The sequence below is a fragment of the Sceloporus occidentalis genome, unplaced genomic scaffold, assembly GCF_023333645.1.
Source record: "Sceloporus occidentalis isolate IW3139 unplaced genomic scaffold, rSceOcc1.0.p SCAF_48, whole genome shotgun sequence".
NCBI classification, from domain to species: Eukaryota; Metazoa; Chordata; class Lepidosauria; order Squamata; family Phrynosomatidae; genus Sceloporus; species Sceloporus occidentalis.
In genome coordinates, this window is record NW_028317028.1 from 3,361,321 (window position 1) to 3,378,534 (window position 17,214).

The 17,214-nt window shown below is 38.8% G+C and overlaps 1 protein-coding gene across 3 annotated transcripts in view; it reads right to left on the reverse strand.

The window, feature by feature from the left end:
- Positions 1-325: 325 nt before the first annotated feature.
- The window catches only part of LOC149289119 (membrane-associated phosphatidylinositol transfer protein 2-like), a 58,180-nt gene continuing 41,291 nt past the window's right edge, over positions 326-17,214 (reverse strand). The window contains exons 11-24 of one of the 3 annotated variants that reach the window (XM_089490977.1): positions 16,298-16,417; positions 15,570-15,781; positions 15,258-15,433; positions 14,332-14,502; positions 13,116-13,265; positions 9,627-9,791; positions 4,659-4,807; positions 3,096-3,212; positions 2,614-2,730; positions 2,104-2,252; positions 1,797-1,946; positions 1,528-1,711; positions 862-990; positions 326-664 (exon numbers count right to left, since the gene is read on the reverse strand). In XM_089490977.1, coding sequence (XP_089347103.1) covers positions 326-664; positions 862-990; positions 1,528-1,711; positions 1,797-1,946; positions 2,104-2,252; positions 2,614-2,730; positions 3,096-3,212; positions 4,659-4,807; positions 9,627-9,791; positions 13,116-13,265; positions 14,332-14,502; positions 15,258-15,433; positions 15,570-15,781; positions 16,298-16,417 — 2,328 coding nt within the window. The remainder of the gene's footprint in view (positions 665-861; positions 991-1,527; positions 1,712-1,796; positions 1,947-2,103; positions 2,253-2,613; positions 2,731-3,095; positions 3,213-4,658; positions 4,808-9,626; positions 9,792-13,115; positions 13,266-14,331; positions 14,503-15,257; positions 15,434-15,569; positions 15,782-16,297; positions 16,418-17,214) is intronic. The other 2 variants (XM_089490976.1, XM_089490975.1) reach the window with 2 other exon arrangements.

A 17,214-nucleotide genomic window follows, 5' to 3' on the forward strand; every position in this document is an offset into this window, starting at 1 on the left:
CATGGCTAAGAAGGTATAGGAGGCACGTATTTACATTTATATGTCTCTGAACCTGGATTGGGGCAGAGAGGCCGAAAAATCTTGGGCAGTATACATCAGTTTGACCCACGGTGGTCCTGTCTGAATTTATCTTACGGGTATCACTACCCGGTTTTAAGGCCTGCAGTTTGAACTCGTCTTATGTCACCAGCTTTGCTAAATGTTGTTATATTGTAGCACCATTTGATTAAACCTATCTTTCCCGCAAAGTTACGCTCTGTCCCTTTTTTCACCTCCAGTTCAATGGCAAGAGCCAAGCACAAGCATATGTCCAGGGTGCGAGAACTTATTTCTGACTTAAAACGCCAGATTCCAGCTTAGCAGTGACTGCACTCCTCCCCCAGCATCCTGCCGCAATGCTCATGCTTCTTTGGCTACGCTCTTTTTCACGATCCCGGTCGCTCTCTGACTGGCTTTGCGTTCTCTCGGGTTTATGGTTGCTGCTTCCCGTGGGCTGCGAGGAAATGGTGCGAAGCAAGTGGTTCCTCTTCCTCAGGAAATCCGACTGGCCAGGTAGACAAAAGCTCCCCTTTCGCAGAGCCATCCTGCTGGTGTTCTTGGCAGGCCTAGAGCGGTGGTTATATTCCAGCTGAGCAAGGTGAGCAGCATAGCCTTCAGTGATGAACTGCAGATAACACAAGTACAGAGTTAGTTAAACATTCCCTTATGCAACTGGTCATTAAGTCTTTAAATCGTTCTTTAGTGCTGAGGAAATTCTACCATGACATCAAACTGGAATCAGAGTGGTTCATGACAACTAGTGGGTTACTAGTGAGACTACAACTTTCCTTCTCTGTGAGGATCAGAAGGATGGACTGTTACCTGACACTGGTGCTGTAACTTCTTGGTAGGTCGTCCTACAATATAAATCTGCATTGGCGACAGACCCAGGGAGCTGTACACAGAAATATCCTTAGTGGAGCCATATGCTGCATGGACCTTCATATATACCTGTGGAATCAGACACATAAATGAGCATGGATGCAAACAGATTGTATGCTGAACCCCAATTCTATTCCACAACTTTTTACAAGTACACTTTAAGGTAATTACTTTTTAAGGCTCTTGTAAAAGGTTCCGAACCTTAAATAGCAAATATGAAAAAATTGCATGCATTTAAAAAAGGCAAAATGCCAATATTCATTCTACCAACTAAATTATTAAAACATGAACTAAAAGATTTTTTTCCATCTTATATCTGTATGCTGGCTTTGAAACACAAGCTACAATTATGTTAGCTTGTGAACTGCATGACAACTATGTCATCATTTTTAAAGGCTTATGAATCTCCAAATACCACTTATAAGAAGGGTGTCTGTGATAGATTCATTACAGCTACCAAGCTTCTAGTATACCATACAACATCTAGTGCACAACGGAAGAATGCAATAAATACTGTCACAAAATTGATGTTGGGCACTGGAAATGCTAGAGCTTTAAGTGCACACATACAAGAGAATAGAATCTGACTCCCAAAAAGTAACTTACTTCTGTGATGAGGCTTTTCAGAAAGTTTGCTTTGTGCCGCAAGGGATCGTGGACCAATCCATCACAAAATGACACAATGCCGTGGGGAAAGTTGTGCTGTGCGAGCCATGCCACCACCCTTTGCTTCTGCATGTCAGGTCTGCCTGTGACATAGATAATGAGGTAGCCAAGGTCTTGCCAGTGTCTGCAGGGATAACAAGGCATGTGTTAATTCAGCTGCCTGTCACCGATCCATAGATGATTAACTTCAACAGACAGAGGCAACAAACCTCACTACATCAACTGCCCCTGCTCGGACTTTGGGGTCGCTGCCCATAATAGAAACGCTGGCTGCAAATGATCCATCAATGCTGAAAACCACAAATTCTGTCCCTTTTGGTAAAATCGTAAGATAGCTGTCGGCAAATGTGTGGTCTCCTCTATCGCAAAGAAAGCAAAGCATGTTAAAATATCAACACAGCTTGCCATTCTTACAAATAACATACACTAACATTTGTTATACTGCAAGGACTAAGACCATATAATTTAGTCATTTGTGAGTGAAGAAACTAAATATAGTACAGTAAATGACAGCACCTGACAACCATTTTGACAGGGTACACCCCAATTCCAAGTCTTTTATTTTCGGGAATCAAGTAGGAAATCCTTCCACTGCTATTGCTTATCTCTGTATCAAAGTAGACCCACTCTCCAGCTGGAGGTTGTGTCATAATATGAATATCAACCTAAAAGGATAAAAAAGCAACAGAAAGTTCTTGTAAAGGGAAACTGTCACATAACTATGACTGAATCCGGTCACTTGTGTTATTATTTTTAGTAAATCAGGTATAATCTGGAATGTGAGTTTTCTTTAAAAAATCCTTATTGATATAAGTTTAAATTCCCTAAAATTAGTTAATGAACATGTTCTCTAACATGGGAAGATGCCTAAACTGATTAACAGATTACCTAGAGATGTAATAAAGAAGGTATAACTTAAAAGTATCGTAGGGCACATACATGGCATTTGGTATCATTACATTATTAAAAGGTCCTCTCATAAACACACAGTGTATGCACAGATTGATAAATGTAACATGAACAAACCTTTTCCCCCGTCAGAGTGACCATATCTAGAGGACCGTACATAAACCTTCCAGTGAGGGTCTGCGGACCATCTTCATTGGCAACCGCATCATTAATTCTGTGATTGGCAGCAACGTTCTGCAAACAGAACACAGAGGATTCACCGAACACAGGAATGCTGTTATGTTAATGACACTTTGAACACTAAGGAGTCTCAAATGAATACTTGCAAAAATATTTATTAGATTCTGTGTGCGTTCCCCAATATTGTTCTAGCCTCCCTTAAAGTGATGGTCATCCACTATGTTGTGTAATAAACATATGCTAATGTAGAAGTTTCATTCTTGATTATTCATAGGATTTGTCTAACCGGGTGCCTTTCCATGATGTAGGCATCCAAGCCCACTTAAAGAGTTTATATGCTTGCAAAATCTGTGGTAATGTTGCCCTACATGGAAACCTGTTACACAGGGAATGTACTGTATACTGTATTCCACAAATACCCTTAATTTCACATGAGTTCTCTTCCTCAGCCACTTCTCCCTCGGCTTTGATGGGCTAAACACAGAGACTTCTTTTCCAACCAGCTCAAGAATGCTAGAATTTTCATGTCTCATGACCTGTGGGGAACCCCCCCCCCCCCGAAAATGATTAGCAGGATGAAACCATCTTATCACATTATTAAACATTTTCACAAAACCACTATGACCTAATAACAGATAAGCCTCACTTAATATTAAATACAATTCATTTTCCACTGTTTTAGTTAAGGTAGGGTTATGTCCATGTCAGCAAAAAACATCAAGAGTGTTTATCAGGGAAATTCAAATTTTGGTGGTAAAGTGCCCTTTAACTTTTCTTTCGACAGGGGATTGTAAAAATGTCAGTTAAAACCAAAACCCCCTTGGGTACATGCCTTGCCTCCTGCAGATATGGAAAGGTCAAGGCACAGATGTATAGGAGTGGCGTTAAGAGGAACAGAAGGAAGGTAACAATCCTAAAATGAGACATGCAAAATCATAAGCCTATGAGGGAAAGCCAAGGCACATAAATGTGCAAAAATATTCACAGCACTATTGTCAGGAATGATGGATTATCTGGGGAGAGCAAAGTATTTATAGCTATGTGATGGAGAGAAACAAATAGGATACAGAGAATGGAAGAGGGTCGGAGGTTGACTAAGGAGAAACTGGTCAACATTGTAAAAAGCAGTAAAGGGGTTAATATGACTGGGATTGGCATCGTGAGATCGTCAGCTAATTTACATAGGGCTGCCTCATTTCTGTATGTGGCGTAGAAAGCTAATGGGTCAAAAGATCTTGGGATGTTAATATGCAAGGCAAGAAATGGCATTTAAGGCCATCAGTAATAAGAAAAGTGATCAAGTAATATCAAGATCAAGTTACAGTGAATAGTAATTTAAAGAATTAACGTAATAATATAAATATGAGGTGCCAGGAGATAATTGTGAGTTGAAGATATTAATAAAAAATGTGATGTGTTAGGAGGAAGAGCTTCAGAGTAAAAAAAAAAAAAAAAGACAGTAAGACTAGCACAGCATGCAACAGAAGCAGTTGAAAATGATGCTATACGAAAAAGAGACTGTGACTGTAGACCATCAAGGGGTAAGCAAAGTGTTTTACACGAAGGTAAACAGAAGCGGTTACTGAAGTTTGTGTTTAGTAACTGTTTTATATAATGCTAATATTACATGCACCACTTTTAAAGACTGGGATTATAAATCCCACTTGCATTTCTCCATCATACCATTTTTCCCAGGTGAAATGGAAGGTAATTCATCATCTGGTAATAACTATTGACGATAGTCCTATAAACTCTATTACACACCCATAGTTTAGTGAATGTATACAGGCCACCTTATGTCACACTGCTAAGAGCCTATTTTACAACATCTAACACAGTACCTTTTATGTGTCTCCTCTTTGGTGTATGCTTGTCTAATAACCTCATTGAAGAAGTTAATGGCGAGTTTACTAAGAGCCTAGGCTCATTGTGGTCAACCTACTTCTATGAAATGGGAAAAAAAATAAAGGTTACCCTCTTACCTGCCTCAATAGGAATGAGACTACATCTGTAGATTCCCAGTAGCTGGCATGGAAAAGGTGAGGGAGCGCTACCGTTGGGAAAGCAGTGAGGGCGTCAGGACAATACAGAGCGTAGTCAATTCTCTTTGTGCCCCACCACTTAGCTGCAACTGACAGAGGATGTGTGTTAGCATTGCAAACCAAGTACCCGGAAAAAAAGACAAGTAACCAGACCAGTTTGTAAATATCGGGTGATATATACAATATATTACATTGTAGTAAAAGCAGTAAGACATTAGTTGCCCCTTACATTTTCCCGGAAATGAGGTGCCACCAATTTGCTTAGCAGTGAAAAGTGTTCAGATATTAGTTTTTGCCCCCCGGTTTATTATAAAAAGTTTTGAAGCAGGTTACTGGACACAGTTTAATCAAACATACGGATATATTAGAGCAGAAGCTGTTCCGGCCCCCTTTTAAATATTTTGTTTGCTAAGGATGCCCAGAGACATTAATATTGCAATATGTAATGATATATAGGATATACACATAACCCATATCAAACACCTACTTTCTTTTTCGATGAACCAACTTTTTATAATCGGCATATGATTTTGTATGATTTTTTTTTTTTTTTTTCGGGCCAGCTGAAGAATTTCCTTGCTTTAAAAGTTCACCGCCTAACAAATTAGGACCCTCAAGCAGTTATTGTGTTATTTGCAACAAGGTTAGAGTTGCTGCATCAATGTGTTCCTTTAGGAAGGATAATGTGTAATCAACATGGACACAGTTAGTAATTAGTTATTAACACATCTTGTTAGTTTGTTCCTGAAGAGGAGTCTAAATGCTGCAATATTTTTATTTTTTTTATGAGAAACGCACAACAACATCTCTGCTGTAGCAATCATAATACGACACACTTGCTATTCAGACTTAAATTCTTGGATTTTTTTTAGGATGCCTTAGAATGTGGTTATGAGAAATGGCACTTGTTGCTGGATGCTAATACAGAAAGACCTAAAACAGCTGGCATATAGAAGGCTTTGCTCTAAGTAAGAGAAGTCCAAAGATTAAAGAGTTTTTACTGAATGGGAATACCCAGAACACCCAACTCCCCAAAGGAGAGGCTAGAAAATGAGGCTGTGCCCAGGTAGCATAATACGTACCGGGAAGAGAAGTCAACGGAATATGCCATTGTGCAGCTTAAACTCATCAACAAGAGATTCCATGTAGGGGAGCAGAGGATGTGACCCCCACAAGGGTACATTTGGTTATGGTTAATCAGTTAAAGAATGGAATGAAGATAGGTAGACATTGTTTACAGGAGTTGAATTAATCACTTTTAACCCATTTGTTGGCTTAATATTCCATTTGACTTGAAAACTTACAAAATCTTCTCTTCATAGAGCTTAATTTAGTATCTTTTTTTAAAGACATTATTTTCTTGGAACCCGGTTCTTGTCTCAAGCAGGAGTAGGCACGTGTGTCAGTACATCAACATCACTGTCTTGTGGAATTCAATGGCCCACATGGGATATTTGGCGACCGTCTCAACGTCAGTTGTTGCCTACCCCTGTACTTAAGAAGAAGGTGTGAGTATTCCTTTCAGCCACAAAGGGGTTAAGTTGTGTAATGATAGCTGATGGGTTAATAGTAGAACCGCTGCTCTCGCACAATACCTTTGGACATATCCACGTCTGTAATATGTGGGATCATGGTGTGTCTCCAATCCCCCACCTCTAGCTTCCTTCCTAAGTGAGTCTGTTCAGTATGGTATTTTCTATGTGTTACGGGGGGCTCTGGTTTTGTATTAGAGGTGTATGGGAGGGCAAGCTCTGACAGGAGACTTAGCTTTCTCGAATTGTTAAGTTGAGTTTTGGTTTCTAAAGGAACAAAACAAACACACCAATTAAGAACACAAACATGCAAAATCATAATGGAGTTTAAGGTTTGTCTTCCAACACAATGCACAGCATTAATAAAAACATATACTTAAAGGTACTGCTCCATCTACTCTGTTCAGTCTAACACTTTTATAACCAAACACAGCATCAGAAACATCCAAACCCTTTGCAGAAATAATTAATCACAAAAAATGTTGTCTCATTCATAATGGTTTTTACAGGAGACAATTGTTCTGGGACGTTGTTATTACAGAAACTTAAAAGTTTCTGTGATCGGGTGTTTATTTGCGCAAAATACTAGAAAGTGCAATAAATGTTTGGTCTAAATGGAACGGCACCGTTAAGTTGGCACATTTGTATTGGTTATTTTATATTTTTGGGAGTTAGTGTCACCTGCTGGAAGACAAAGTTAATAAGACATGAGCAGTGTATATCTTCAAGATAAAAGTGGGCAGAATAAGGATTATAAAACTTCTATAAGAAATGATAATTCTGAATTGATTTATATAGCGCCATCATATTCTGAAGCGCATATGTTACCACTGCAGGACCTTGTACGATCGCTGCACTTTGCTTGTTCAATTATTTCCCCAAAGACTCTGGTCAATCCCCCTAAACCTTGAGCGACCAGGACCCAAGTAGCACCACAGCCTATTGATACTCACCTTATTTATCCATGAATGACTGTTGTTGCCTAGAGAGTCTATTTATTCACTTAATAATAAAATCCCAAGAAAAATCTTGGAGTTTCCCCTCTCCAGAATTTGCCTTCTTCAAAAACCCCACAGCACGGATCCAAAAACCAAAACATTTAGCTAGTTTACAGATAAAAAAAAAATGTGTGCAAGAAACCCTGTGCCGCTTTCAAAGAGAAACACGCGCTCCACTATTTAGACCTGTTGACAAAAATGATGGTTCTCTCCCTTTAACTATTCCCTGGAGAGGTTTTTCAATCTGCCGTCTAGAAAATTGGAACCAACTGGTTTGGAAGGTAGCGAACTGCCCAAGAAAATGATGTGAGCATATTTAAAAGGGCACAGGTTATGCGGTGCAAGGGCTGAGAAAAACACGCAGGAGTCAAGATGAGGAATTCCAAAGTAGAACTTCCATATTTAGCATTCTAGATATTAACGACCATTTAATATTGAGGTAAGATAATAATCTTCTGAAACAGCAGCGTGTGCTGGTTATATGTTACACAAATCCGTAAGCACTTTCAATCTATTGACTGCCAATGATGCCCACAAAAAGCTAATATTATAGGGTGACCAGATGCCACCATTCACTGGGTATGCTCATGATTGCCTTATGCAAAGGAGGAGTGATACTTTAAGGATCTGATTACCCCGTAATAGTGTCTTGGGTTTGCAAACATCTTAAAGATGCTCAATGAAATGCCTGTATATATCAAGCAAGTCTCCCTCCAGCACCGAAGCAGATATAATGGATTCTATATAAAGCATGGATTCACCAGGGTGGACCATGATCCATATCCACAGTCCTCATTTAACTCTTTCAAGTAGTACTGCAAAAGGCATCCATGTGACAATGTTTCCATCAATCTCAGAAGCAAGCTAGTTTCAAGGGGTCTAAGGAACTTATCAGCCAGGTGATCACTTGTATTCTGTGGCTCAAATCATAGGAAAGAGTGCAGAAGACTTACAATAAATGTAAATATGTTGAAGCAAAATCAACTAAAAAAAAAAACAGAAATATAGCAGAACATACACAAAGCACACGTGGAACACATTTAGCTTTTGCATATGTATCGTTTCAGGCCTTTAGATGTTCTCACTGACACATATGCTCTGAGCTTAAAGTCTGGCTAGAGTTGAAAAGAGAGAGAGAGAGAACATCTCTGTCAAACAGAAGCTTAGAGACTGAGCCCTAAATTATTATTTTATTTTCAGTACAGTAAGGCATCCAATTAAATTCAACCGTCACCAGCCTGTCCAGATCTGCTTCCAATACACATATAGTCAATGTTTACATTAAAATAACTTTTGATTATTTATTTACAACTTTTAAATGGCCATTTTTTATGATTACATCTAATTTTAAAAATAATATTAACAGAGCTGTCTCCTCCCCACCAAAAAACAAACAGTAATATGTTCCTATATCTGGATAACGGTATTTAAGGATCCACAGCTTTACTCTAAAATAGGAATGAATGGGGACACACTGAAGTGTTTGAATGAGCCGCACTGAGCGATTGCTCCCTACAGTCTCCTTTCAGGCTTTCAAGCACGTCTGGAATGGTCATAGGGATAGGGTGACCACATGAGTATCTTTTTCCAGGATAAATATACATTTCACATGTTAGTGCTGCCCTGCAATATGTGGGATGTATAAAATAACAGAAAGGAATCAGTTACTCCAACACATTGCAGGGTATCCCCTTACATATGCTGGTAAGCAACATGTGATTTGTATCTGTAAATATGTTGTGGAAAAAATGGCCAATGCGGTTGCCATAAATAGGGTAAGTAAGCGGTCAGACGTTGAGTCTATTTTTCAACTGCATAAAGCATGCAATCATCTAACCTGTTGGATGGTCTTTGATGCACTTAAGATGGTGATTAAGATATAATAATACTAGAATATATAGTAAGATGGCAGAATATTGTTTCATGATTTTACTGACAGTTGTAAATGCACACATCAAAAAGTGATTATGAGACACAGTTATAGCAGCAGTAAAACAACCTTTTCTGTATATACACAATGCAGCGCTATCCATGCTCTTGTACTGGAAAGGAGACATATGTTTCTGTGAATTAGCCACATTAAATGACATTTCTCTTCAAAGTTAAGTAGATCAACACCCACTGAACACAGCACAGTGGCACACTTGTTAATGAAGTATGCCTCCTATCACTCCCAGTGGGTCTGAGGGTGATGGGCTTTGCACTTCAGCAACAGGTGACGGGGCCACTTACATGACTTTGACATTAGTTGGCGTGCTTGACAGATTAGGGTTGAGGCTCCAGTAGCAGTACTGAGACTTGTATACTCCATGAACCCTCCCTGGGGTAAAACTGGCACTGAATCCTTGACCACACTGTTTAGGCAACAAGGCACTTACTGTTGGCTATGTTGGAAGCTGTGTAACTGTCTGCCATTCCAGAGACCTGACTTGCAATGCTGATCTCACTTGCTCTTCGGTATCCCCTGAAGTGAGGGGCTGTTATAGGGGAGGAAGGGGAGGCATTTTCCACGAAGACTGCACCATGAAACTGAACAACATCCGCTATGAAACCGAAAAAATAAAAACAAACAAACAAAAAAAAAGAACAAAGAAACAAAAAAAAAAGAACAAAGAAACAAAAAAAAAAAACAGGGGAACAGGGGCGTGGGGGGAAAAAACAAACAAAACAAATTAAAATTTAGACCCAAACAGGACAAAAAACAAGAAAGCATTAGGAGGGATGAAGATGCATAGCAGACAGCTTAGATGTACATGTTAGAGAGCATTCAGAAACACAAGATAGAATGCACCGAATCCTCATAGCAAACCCGCTACAATGGCAAGCAAATGAAATAACATTATTTCATTAATGCTTAGAGACAGCACAACCACACAAACCATACAGCTCTTCTTTATTTAATCCTTCAGCTTCCATAACACACAATACAGAAGGATTAAGAGAAGGACGTGTATCTTCATGAATACAGGTGTGTGTATCTTCATGAATACAGGTGTGTGTGTGTGTGTACATGGCCTTGCAAATATATTCAGATAACTTACAAGTTCTGTCATGTTACTTAATTATAATTGGTACACTGAAGTTTCATTCTGTATGATGTTTAAAGCACTGGAACTCAAAATCAATTATTTAAGGCCACGATGCTTCCTTTCTTTTTTTTTTTTTATTAAATATGTTGGGTAAATAAATATTAATCCCCCGCACTCTGGAAGCTCCCAATTTACACAAATGTTTTTAAATGTGCTAACAAGGGCACAGTTACTTTACCAATGGCTTCCATCTGTAAACCATTAAAAACGGAGTCTGAATGTCTGGTGTTTGCCGGAAAGCAGAGGACATGGCAGAGGACGGAAGCCACATGATGAGACCCAAGATAGGTTGCTTTAAAAACATCTTCCCTACAGTGTGTGATGTTAAAACCCAATGAAGAATGCGTGCAATAATCAATTTTGAAACCAAACTTTTAGGTACCATTTGCAATTCAGTAATATGAGACAAGTGGTCTAAACAGACTTGCAAGGCAATGTTCACGTCTGTTTATATCAACATATGTATGTGAACATACTTATATTCACATACATACACACACATGTATATACACATATACATATTGATATATATACCTATGTTCGGATATATATCCGAAGATATGTAATTTTGTGCGGCAATAAAAGGAAAACAGAAATATTTTTGAGGAGCATATCTTGTACAAACAAAAAAAAATACATAAAAGGGAAGTATTGGTTTCATAGGACTGTTCTTAGGATTTCCAGATACTTTTAAAGAGCTTATGTTTTTAATAGGCTTTTTTCCCCTAAACTCTTCTTGCTGCCAGAATGCCTCCTGAATAGTTTGTTAGTAAGCATTGTAAATGTGAATGGAAGGACATAGATACAGACTGCTACTCAACAGTTAAACAGGGCCCCCAAAACACCTCTATACACCCTGTTCTTTTTAAACAATCATTTAGAATACGTTATATTAATATACAGAGAATGCATATTTAAAATAGAATAGAACTATCGGAATATCTCAAAGCACAACTGGCATCGTTGTCATGTATGCAAAGGAATATATTAATCTATTTCTAGAAGTAGGTATAACCATGTAATTCACTACATGGGTAAAGAGTGTAGATCATACATAGATGTGGAGATGCTTTGTTTGTTATTGGCGACAGTAAGCACTTTCAAATGACATTAAATATACAGCGAGGCAGGAGCCTCTAACATAGAGACTAAGAGAGAACATACTTTATTTAGGGTAGCAATTATTGTGATAAGGGTCCAGCAAGTAAACTTTTTAGCTTCAATTCTAATTTCCACAGTGCTTTATTGAAGATCTGCAAACTAAAGGTTAAGTTGCTATGGGTAAACCCTGGAGGTGAAGCCTCTTGGATTAACAGCTCTGCACTACTCACACGAGTTTGACGTCTCTGGGCTACAATAACCTGGCAGGATCCCCTGTGACAGTAATCTGTTTAATGGCGATCCGACAGAAATCTGCCATGATTTACTGGAAGGAAATCCTGGACAGTTCTAACGTCAGCTAAAACAATTGTTTAAATAGATAGATTCTTTGGTGGGAGAGACTAAGCCATAAGGCAGAATTTTATATATAACCGGTCCATAATCTTTCAGAATAACAGCACCCCTATCAGATAAGGAAGGTCAACAGCTGGCCAGCAGAGGTCGTCGAGGCTAATACAGTGAGGAAATGTAAACATACATGGGATAGGCATACAGCTATATTCAATCTTAGACAAGTTAGGCAGAATAGATGGGCCAATTGGTTTTTATCGGCTGTCTATGTCTATGTTTCAATGTTTTATCTAGTCACGCTGTAACTGTTACTATTAGTAATGAATATTTTAAAATTAAATAATAACAATGAATTACTTATATTTCCTGTACATAAGCACATAAATAAATGGCATCTTGACTTAGGATGCTTAGACCTCTAAACCCTCACACCACAGATTTATAATATGAGCAAGGATAAAATATGGAAAGAATGGTTGTCTGATCATAAATTCTGCCTCCATTCATGAAATACTCTATTAATGCAATAAAAGTCCAAAAGTGATGGAACCCCCTATGGAATATGCTTATAGCCTAGCTTGTGAAAAGGTACCTTAAAGGTAAACAACGTATTCAGTATGATGTCTGATGGTGTGTTCTAAGGGTTAACATTATCAAGATGTTAGAGGCAATTATTTAGAATTGCTTTTCCACTGTATGGACATATTTACACAGCACACACTACTTACTACATAGTCACACACAGCAGTCACATAACAGCTACCGCAGAGCATGATATCAAACGTTCACGTGTTCAACCACATCAGCTTATAAAACAAAGGGTAATACAGCAATGAGACTAGCATGAGCGTACACTCGATACCAAGCATAAGGAAGACTGGGGAATAAGGCACAGCCATATTGTCTATTTTGTTTATAAAAGCCATGCATCAAAAGGGAAATTGAATTAACATCTTCACACACAGAAAGAACCATTAAAACCAAAAGCTCTTCTACTTTTTTGATACCAATGGTCATGCTGCTGTTGAAACGGTTAAAGTCATCACCTCCTTTACTAAAACCAAAGAATATCGCAGTTGTAAAATAGCAGGTCATAGTGGCTGGTGCGCTGTGTTTGTGGATTAGAAAATAATGACCCATTATCAGAAGAGGTTGCTGTAGTCCTTGATATGTCTTATGTGTAATTTTTGGATTCAGGGACCCAGTTTTTTTTTTTGTTGTAATTCTGACCATTTATCAACTATATGAAGAAAAGCTTTTGGTTGAGAAAGACATATTGAACAAGAGTATGGTGCAGAGAAGACAAAATGAGAGCAGCATACACACATTCAGAACAAGTGGCATGTTTACTGGAAGTGTCTTGGCAGCTTAGGACAGGAACAGGGATACTGGTTTCCATGACGCCATCTTGACGCTGGAGAGCAACCGCTGGGCTGCCTTCCATGAGCAGGATGGGGTTGTTCTGCACAGCCTCAACTGGATGTGGATGAGAGGGAAACAAAAAAAAAAACAAAGGACAAAACACTACAAACATGTAGCAAGACAACGCAGGGCCACTTTGAAGGTGGATGGGAGAGGAGAAGGGAAAAAAGGGTATTGACCTGGGACCAAGGTCCATCTTTGGGCAGAAGTGTCCTAGTAGACTATTGTGCTTATGAGCCAACTTAGCTGTGGGAATCTGTTCTCCTTTGTGTATTAATATGGAGACTGCTAGCCTACTCTGAAATATCACTTCTCTGAGAAGGAAAAAGGGACTGAAATGGATTTTCTAGTTAAGGGGAGACATAGTGGATGAGGAAAGCACCCTTTACCGATTACATGTTGAATGAGTCAACTGGGAAATAATTCAGTACATTGTTGAATAATTTACATTGTATTATTTCAATTTCTTTGATAACCAACATAGATGCGAATGTCAAAACAGAGTGTGTTCTAAATCATTTCTCTGCTATAGTGTTTTTAAATTTAAATTTTAAAGCATTTTTTTTCTGGAAATCTAAGATCTTAAAGCTACTGTAGATGGACTTGAGCTGGGATATTTATGGCTTGCCATCACTTTAGAAGCAAAAATTGCAACATGTGAAGTTATAGGAATATTAACTGTTCAAAGTGAAAACTGTTAAGTGTTAATTCAAAGGAGGGTTGTATATAAAAAGATATTTTAGTGCAAAGTCCATTCTGCAGGAACATCTCAGTAGTTGCTATGGTGAGAATGGTTGCTATGGTGATAAGCCTACTTTTTAAAGTTTCCACCGGATGCACACTTTTATATATTACCACTAAAGTTCTCCCTAACTTTGGCATAAGATGATACATTAAATATTCTGCCCTACTTATTTTTTAAAACTGCTGGTAGCCTAAGAAGACCTGTTATATCCTTTAATGTACAGGAGGCAACATGAAGCCTAGTCCTAAGCCTTAATGTAAAATGTCAATTTCAAGTGCATGTAAGACAGCACTTCAATATATTTTTACACAAATTGCAGTTGCAGACCTGATGTTAATACAGGATAGGAGGTCATGTTACAGGCTGGCCACTTACCCAACACAGCAGAGTTGCCGTCACCCAGTGGGAATCTCTGATATCGAGGGACATTAAAAGGAGGCAACACATGAAACTTCTTTTCCAAGAGTGGCTCTAATCGAGAGGCAGAAGGGTCAGCTGGGTGAAACAGATTATAAACCTGCTGGCAGCCAGGTCTGAGCTGGAAAACTGGCAAATAAAGATGAAAAATATTGGGAGAAGATGAATCACAAAAAAATAATCACATCTGGTTAACAGAACATAAAAAAATTACAAAACAGAGGTAAACACTGCTCCGCAAGGAGTCCACTACAAAATATGTGTTCCTCGTTCCAGGGTCAAAAGAATGTATTCTCTAATTGATGGTGAGCTGAGCTAGGACACATTGAAGGAGTCTGTAAACATTTAAAATAACTTTGGCTTCTTTGATAGAAGCCAGTAATTTTTAATTTTCTTGTTTTGTCTCAAACAGTACAGGGGATGTACTTGGCCATTTAACAGTACTAGGAATGATGTTTACCCGAAGCTGCATTTAGTTACAAAAGTAATAGTAAGCTATAACCTTTTAACTATTCTGTTTACGTTTCAACCCTTTTACGTAGATATCTAGTTTACTATTGAATCCCTTTACATCTATAAGAAACTTCTACTCTTAATCACTTAATACGAAATGGGGTTCTATTTAATTCATCTTATACTTCCACACAGCTTTGTGTTCTGGGTGATGGTCCATATGTGGATTTAGATTTTGCATGGCAACCTTATGCTTTCACATTCTAGAAAAATGCTACTGGATGAAACTATGGTCCATGCTACATTAAGAGGTTCTTGGGTGAACAGTGAATTGTAGGTAAGTCACATAAATAAAAACATTTGCAGGACACTATAACAGTGGAATACTAAATCCCTTGACCTGGCATGTCTTTGAAATCCCATACAATTACCGTCCAAAGCAGGAATCACTGTTTTCCTCAGAGCTAGTACTAGACCCAAAGGTGATCCAAACAGGAAGAAATCTGTGACCTCAAAGTCAAACTTTCCAACGTTCCCCCCATCCAACATTGTGGAGCTACTTGATCTTCTTGATCCTGGATCATTCCTCAGGACGCTAGAGTGTAAACTGAAAAACAAATGGAGACAACTCCTATAAAATAATCAATATCTATAGCAATTTTAAGGCCTTGGCCTTTTTAGGGCCATACTTTGTGCTGCTAGGCTTAAATGTCCCACGTTATAAAACAGGGTGCTTTATGTACCTGGAGAGAAAAGCTTGGTGCTGTTTGATGGTATCCAACTCATAAGTAGAAGAATCACTCCGCTTTCGAGGAAGATGTTTCTTTGGGTCCTCACCATTGCTCCGAGGTATGTCAATATTGCTACGACTCAGATGCCGACTGGTCTCCAAGTTTGAACTGCTGGAGCAGTAGCTATTGTTGACACTGATACCGGGGGATAAGAGATCTGTGTCCTAGCACACAAGTAGGAATGGATATTAATTGTACCATGATCACTTCAAAATGTAACAGCTTCTGCAAAAGCAAAATGTTCTGCAAAAATAATAATGCGGTATCTTATTATTAAAGGGACACTCCATCCATCATATACACATTTAATAAAATAAAAAAGCTCTTACCTGACCTAGAAGTTGCAGTCCTGCTGCAGCAGCTGCCCACCTCCTCCATGGTCTGACATTTCTTGCCACTGATTGGCTGCTAGAAGCAGCACTTACCACACATGCACACTGGGGTCTGAATAGACCCCTGCCCAATTCCCCTCTCATGCATTTGCAAAATGGACATAAAAATTCAAAAGGGACCATGCAGCTATTGCATGCATTAAAGTGAACACGATGGCTCTAGTGTGTCTTTAATGCCTGCCACAATACTACATTTCCAAGACTGATATTCTTGTTTATTTTACTAAAGTAACACATCAGACTATGAGAGGGAATGTTTTGATGAGGTCAAGCATAGCTGGTTTTTACCTGCACACTCACAACACTCCCTCTTCTGCTGCTATTCTGACTCTCCGACACGGTCTGATTGCTGTAACACAAGGCATCAAATCCTAGGATTCCTCCCACGCAGTCGCCAACTAAGCACACCTGAAAGGAACGGCAAAGGGAGGTAAAGGATGCAGAATAAACAAGGTTTGGGGTTTTACAGAAGAAAAAAAACACAAGTAGACCTATTAGTATAGCTCGATTTGTTCTTTACTTATATGTCACTGTAAATAGGCTTCAATAGTCATTTTCCCAAAAATCAATTCAATAAATAAGGTGGATCTTCTTGGTGTTCTAGGGATGCCTTATCTGACATTTTATTTATACAACTCTAATTTTAACAAGTTGCTGGCCACTACCTGCATCACAGGTTTGTATAAACCTGTAATTCATTGCCTTTTGTGAGTTTATATACCCCACATACTGCAGAGTAGAACTATAGGTTGTATTGTCAGATGTGTGCTGGGGAAAAATGACCTTTATGGCAGCCCTACAGACTTCCTATTTGGAGCTGAAAGAAGCGTGAGGAAGCTTCCATCTGATGCTTTTGCAAGGATCACAGCATTCCCTTTACAAACAGAATTGATGCTGCTAAGAATGCAGATCTAACCAGCGTTCCCTCAGCTATCTTACTATTAAAGGCAGCTAAAACAATGCAGGATGAGCATCCAGCCACATAATCTACTGCACTGAAATACCCTGCCAGAGATGAAGCCAAAGTGAACTTTAACAGTCTAAAGAACGGTCGATAGAACAGTCGATGACTGCAAATATCAATAAAGTGTTACTGGCACCCATAGCCATGAAACAAAAAGGAAAATGTGAAGTCCAATGCTTTAAAGGGGTTCATTCACTAAAGGAATTCAGTAAGATTGAGTTTGGGTAATGCAGATTAATAC